Consider the following 6,000-nt stretch of genomic DNA (forward strand, 5'->3'; position numbering starts at 1 on the left):
GTTGGAACACTGCGTTGGCGTTGGCCATAACTGGAACGATGTGTGGCCGGAGGATCTGGTCAATGTAGCCCTGTGCATTCAGGTTGCCCTGCACGTGGACCAGGTCAGTTCTGCCAGTGTGTGAGATGGCTGCCCACACCATGACACTACCCCCGCCGAATCTGTCCACTTCCTGCACGCAGTTTGCCGCATAACGTTCACCACGACGCCTATACACGCGACATCTTCCATCATGACGTCGGAGCAGAAATCGGGACTCCTCACTGAATCACACCTGTCTCCATCGCAGTTGAGGCCATTGTCGATGAATCTGGCACCACTGCAGTCGGAGTCGACGGTGTTGTGGTGTTAAGATGACACCTCGAACTGGACGCCTGGCACGAATTCCTACCTCACGTAGGCGGTTCCGTACGGTCTGGTCGGATATCCTGCGCAAACCTGGTATTGCTGCGGCTGTGGAGGTGGCAGTAGTCAATCGTTCCCGAAGGTGGCGTACCCGGATGTAGCGGTCCTGCCCGGGGGTAGTGACCCGTGGTCGACCGGATCTAGGGAGGTCACGTGTTGATCCATGTTGCTGGTAACGGTCCCACAGTCTGGAGATGGTGCTTGGGGACACATGGAATGCCCTGGCAACGGCCGTTCTGGATTCGCCTGCGTCTAGTCGGCCGATGGCATTGTTTCTCTGCGGTTCACTGAGACGTGGCATGTCCTGGATTGTCAACTGTCGGCCAGATACAGAGGCCAGGCAAGCGAACACCCTGCACTTTTATACTGTCGGTGTTCATGTTGCACGTGCAGACAACGCACGTGCATTGGTGACATGGTTTGCACGTGGCTGCGTTTTTGCGAATATTCACATTTTGGAACTTTATTGTACAGTAGCTGCGTTTTATCGAATGTAACCGTGGGAATGTGTTTGGGACATGCAATGACCTTATATTCACAAAGCATGAACCGGTAGGAAACATAAAATCGGAGTTATAACCCATTTGTACCCTTTTGCGTTTCTTTTTTTGAAGAGTATATATATATATATATATATATATATATATATCCCCCCCCCCCCCCCACGTTTTGGCAGCTTTCTACGCCACTGAGGGGGTATGCTCCTCGTGAAAGTATTCCTTAACCTGTTTAGCCTACCTAGACACACAATTACATATTCACATGCGCGCGCATATGCACCATACCCCCTATTTAAAAATTTAATTTTTATTTATCATTTAATTTAAAGATACAATGTCATCGCAAAAGCTACATTTTGACACGACCCCTGGGTGAAGAGTGCACGTTCTCTCCTTACACATATTTAGAGGTCAGGCGATGGGCGCTGCCTCTATTAGCCAATCAGGGTTCAACATTTTTACAAACGTCAGAGGGAAGTACGCAAAACACTCGTGACTTGGCAATATGCCCAAATTTTCTGATGCAATTTTGTAACCGGCTTGTTCATTTTATTTTTGAAGTTTGCGACATGAAATATAGTTCCAAACAAATTCTTGTTTTAGTCAGTAATTCTCATCTGTACAACGCTTTTGTATTAAATTTAGTAATTTATATATTTGTTTTCGACTGAATCAGTGATATATTTTGAAAATATTTTCACCATTGACTAATTGTATTTATAGAAAAGGTGTAGTAATATTGCCGATTGAAGATCTTTAGTATGCCACATTTCAGCTCGCGCCATTTCCCGGAAATTTTTCACAGCGAAGATACGTTTAACCATATTGTTGCGAAGATGGCAGCTTAATTGGCACCACCCGCTCAACCGTGCAAGAAATTGCACAATGGCGTAAGTATCATTAAGATATTAATTAATTGGATAATTAAATCATTTTGATGGTTTGTATTTTTATGTTTTTACTAATTAAAATGGAAGCTACAAATATAAAACCTAAAAAACGTGGTATAATATCCGCCCGGTCCCCTCCATTATTATTTTGGGTTAGGGTTGGGGTTGGGGTACGGGGAGGGGGGGGGGTACCGGGCGGATATTTTTCCGATCGGGGTGGAACCACACAAACTAAAAAAAAATTCAATGTATTTTGTGTTGTGAGCATAAGCTGACCCCAATAAATATTGCTTTTGCATAATTTTCTGCACACCCGCAACCTGTTGTCTGGTTCCTAACTAATGTTTTGCCTTTTGTTTTTCAGTTCCCTACATAATGTCGTTTTCCTACTTGCATTGGCAACCGTAAAGCCTACTGATCTACACCAGTATAGCTACTTTGACTACCTGTATTACTACCCGGACAATAATGATGGAAATGGAAGACTTTATCGGCGATATGGCTGCAGAGTGGCAGCTGGACCAGCCGCTCGGACTGACCCTGTTCGATGACCCCCTGGAGTCGCTCGGAAGGTCCGAGCCAGTAAAACACTGCTCCACGGCACCAGATGTTGTAGAGCATGTTTCACATGATGATCGCTGGGAAGGTACGTTTGTTTAAGTCTTCATGTTATAGCAGGAAACATTTTGTTTGGTATTATATTGCAAGTGCAACATATCTGTAAAGTGTGTATCACAAAATTGGTGATTTTCTGACATCATTGATCATTAACCTCTTGAACAAGGTGGTGGTGTTGCACGCTATAAAGTATGTAGAATATGAGCTTGGTATTTTCGTGCTGGGGCGTCGTTAAACATCTATTCTATCCTATTTGGTATATGTACTTGCGCTAATAAACATTGACCACCCTCTCAGGGCTGTTCTTTCTTGGTAGGCAACTGCCCATACACCTTGATTGGCACTATCACTAGTCGGTTTTGAAAACGAAGATGTTGAAAGTCTGAGCAGCATATTCCTGTGATGTTGGTCTGCTTTAGTATGCAATTTTTGGTAGTCTTTGCAAGCCTTTAAGAATTGAAAATTGGCATACATCATTTATGGGTTGTGCAAAAACAAATTCAAGATGCCCACTTCATTTTTGTGTAACCGTTTTCACTGTATATGATATCCTAAATTTAATACCCAAACTAAAATGGGTTCCATAAAACTAGAATTAGAGGCCTGGCTTGTTTTCTCAAAATTTTGTCATTCTTGATCTGTGGTAATTTAAGACTTGTTGCTTGGCATGGTAAAATAAATTTTGAAGTAATGGCAAGCTTTCTCTCTTTAATGGTATTGTGACAATTTATTTAAAATGAGCATTTAGTCCTTTTGTTTCAAGATTTATCGCTCTGTTTGCATAATGTTGTAATATTTCCTTGATGTCAATGTTGCATCTTTAATTTACAAATAGATATTTGAAACAAACCTATTGTACCTTTCAGATCCGTTCAGTGAGCAGTGGATGGAGGACACCGGTTTGGCAGAGTTGTTTGATGTTATACCCACTGAACTTGCAACAGTGAAACAGGTGCACCCTTCCAGTGACGATTACAGTGCATATGCCATCAATTTGTTAGCAGAAATCTTGGAGACCAGCGAGACTTCGAGCAAACAGGAACCGGTGTGCAAACCAGAGCCATCGACGCCACCGCTGGCTGATGTCGGTATAGCCCCAGTAATCTCCTTTGATACATCTCAAGACAGTGAAATATGTGAGATTTTCTTGCGAGACAATTGTGGAGTTTTGGGCTCGCCTCTTTCAGTGGAAGATGTCGAGAGTTTGCTCTCTGGCTCTGAACCATCGTCACCAGGCACATCTGTGCCACCGTCTCCATCACCAGGCACATCTGTGCCACCGTCTCTATCACCAGGCACATCTGTGCCACCGTCATCAGTCACAAGACCCATCTCGGACTTGGAAAAACTGTTAACATCTGATATGCCAATTTCTGTTCATCGGGTCAAGAATTCCACCAGTCGTAATATTAGACCAAAAATTAAAACTGTTTCAGATACTTGTGACATTAATATGGAATTTTTATCAAAGAAAGAAAAAAAGAAAATTCAGAACAAAAATGCAGCAATTCGGTATCGCATGAAAAAGAAAGTTGAATCAGAAACTATTAAGTCGGAGGAAAAACAATTGGAAGACAAGAATACAGGTTTAAGAGACAAAGTTGATCAGTTGCAAAGAGAAATTCAGTATATGAAAAATTTGATGGATGAAGTGCGCAATGCTAAACAGCTAAAATCTGGTTTTTAATTTGAGGGGGACTTTTTCATGACTTCATTGTGTGAATTGTTTGTGTGTGGGTGTGTGTGTGTGTGAGTGAAAACCATGTCTGCTCTTCTAGTTTTTGACTTCTATTTTCTGCTATTTTGCATATCTGGCTGAAAATGGCAACATGTTTCACAAGAAAATTATAAATGCGATGAATATAATGTACCTATGTTGCTTGTGAAACATTGTTTAAACTGAAGTGAGTGCGTGTAACTTGATTGTGTGGTAAATTCATTACACATTTACAGATATATTCATATTTCATCAGATTCATGACTCGTGAGGGTTTATTTATTTCCCTATAGCATGTGAATTTATATGGTATCCATTTGGAATATATCAATTGGCTTAAATTGGGGAGAGCCATTGATCACTCCTTTATTATTTTTTGGAAGGGGTACATATGCATACGTACATTATACAGGTACTTTGACACAAGTTTCGGAATATTCTCTGATTTTCTGTTTTGGATTGGTCAATTCTAGATTTTAAAAACTTAACAAAACTGTCAATGACTGATGTTTTTTATTTATTTTAAAAAAGAAAGAGAAAAAAAGACTGTTTTGGAAATGTCCCTTTCAGCCAAGTTGCTGTGAATAACCTTGAACCATTTTTGAACACCATTGGTGATGAACACTTCTGCTGCATTTAAAAAAAATGCTTAATTTTATTCATATTGCAGCCAGTGGTTCTTTATTGGAATTCTAGTAATTGTTTAGCTATGGTATGCAAGTGTACATGCGTATCAACGTTCAGATTCAGGGCTTCTAGAATTTTTATAAAATCGACTAGCCATGGGATCAGTTGTTTACAAAATTTACTAGCCACAATTAAAAATTCACTAGCCCTACTTTACATTAAGTTAATACATGATACAATTTTATTAATACATGATACAATTTTACTAAATAATAGTAATAATAGTAATTATTAGACCTGTCTGAAAACAGTTCACTAGCTGTCTGGCATGGCAGTAGTAGTTATTTACTAGCCCAACATTCAATATCGCTAGCCATGAATGGGGCTACCATAATCTAGAAGCCCCGAGATGTGCATATCTGTCTAAAGTTTATTATTTCCACAAATGTAACATTTCTTTTGTCTAATGCACCCTCCCCCATTTATTTTTCCTAACGAATCTATACCGGAATTTCCCCAATTGTTGATTGGTGAGGATGGCTGATTTGGGTGAACACATTGAAGGGGTTGTATTTAATAAGTGGATTAGATTAATATTCGAGTTTGTTTTTGAGCAAATAGTGCTAATACATGTATTATTATTTTTTTAAAGTATATAAAATTCTATATAGTCTCGTCAGTATTTTGTTGATGTTGCTTGTATATATACGTGTGTGTGTGTGTATATATATATATATAAAAACATTGTAGTAATTTGTGAATAAATTGCTAGGGTGTTCATATTTACCAATAGTTGACTTTTCTTTCACATTAACCTCTATTCTACACATTCATCTGTGTGGCTACTTGTTCAGGTAGTACTAAACCAAACAAGTTTTGGCCCTGGGACCTTTTGATAGAGAAGTTGACCCCCACAAGTCCTGTAACATTGTGGACCTATGGGAATTTTATTTGATATAGTTTGTCTTTGTCTTGCCTTCATGACATGCAAGTGCATGTTGTAAAGGATTTTTATTTGGTGGTACCTTATGTGGCAACTGGGTTTGTTTAATACCATTAGAGTGCATTGATCATCGGTCTGCTGTTGCATACTTTGTTGTGAAAGGCCATGGTACGTGTTATCCTAAGAGTTGGAGGAACTGCATTAGACTAGAGTTTTACCACTGGGCTACGTCCCGCCCTCGTCAATTGCCATGTAGTTGTGGTTGGAATAGACCGTGTCCGTAAATTCAGTTTGGTTGTA

At 40.0% G+C, this 6,000-nt stretch overlaps 1 protein-coding gene across 1 annotated transcript; it reads left to right on the plus strand.

Annotated features, from left to right (window-relative positions):
* Positions 1 to 1,634: 1,634 nt before the first annotated feature.
* LOC121378299 (cyclic AMP-dependent transcription factor ATF-5-like) lies at positions 1,635 to 5,543 on the plus strand. Its single transcript, XM_041506407.1, has 3 exons — positions 1,635 to 1,795; positions 2,160 to 2,441; positions 3,280 to 5,543. Exons 2-3 carry the CDS (start codon positions 2,264 to 2,266, stop codon positions 4,098 to 4,100), a joined length of 999 nt encoding a protein of 332 aa, XP_041362341.1. The 5' UTR covers positions 1,635 to 1,795; positions 2,160 to 2,263; the 3' UTR covers positions 4,101 to 5,543.
* The last annotated feature ends 457 nt before the right edge of the window (positions 5,544 to 6,000 follow it).

The sequence above is a fragment of the Gigantopelta aegis genome, chromosome 8 (assembly GCF_016097555.1).
Source record: "Gigantopelta aegis isolate Gae_Host chromosome 8, Gae_host_genome, whole genome shotgun sequence".
Lineage (NCBI taxonomy): Eukaryota > Metazoa > Mollusca > Gastropoda > Neomphalida > Peltospiridae > Gigantopelta > Gigantopelta aegis.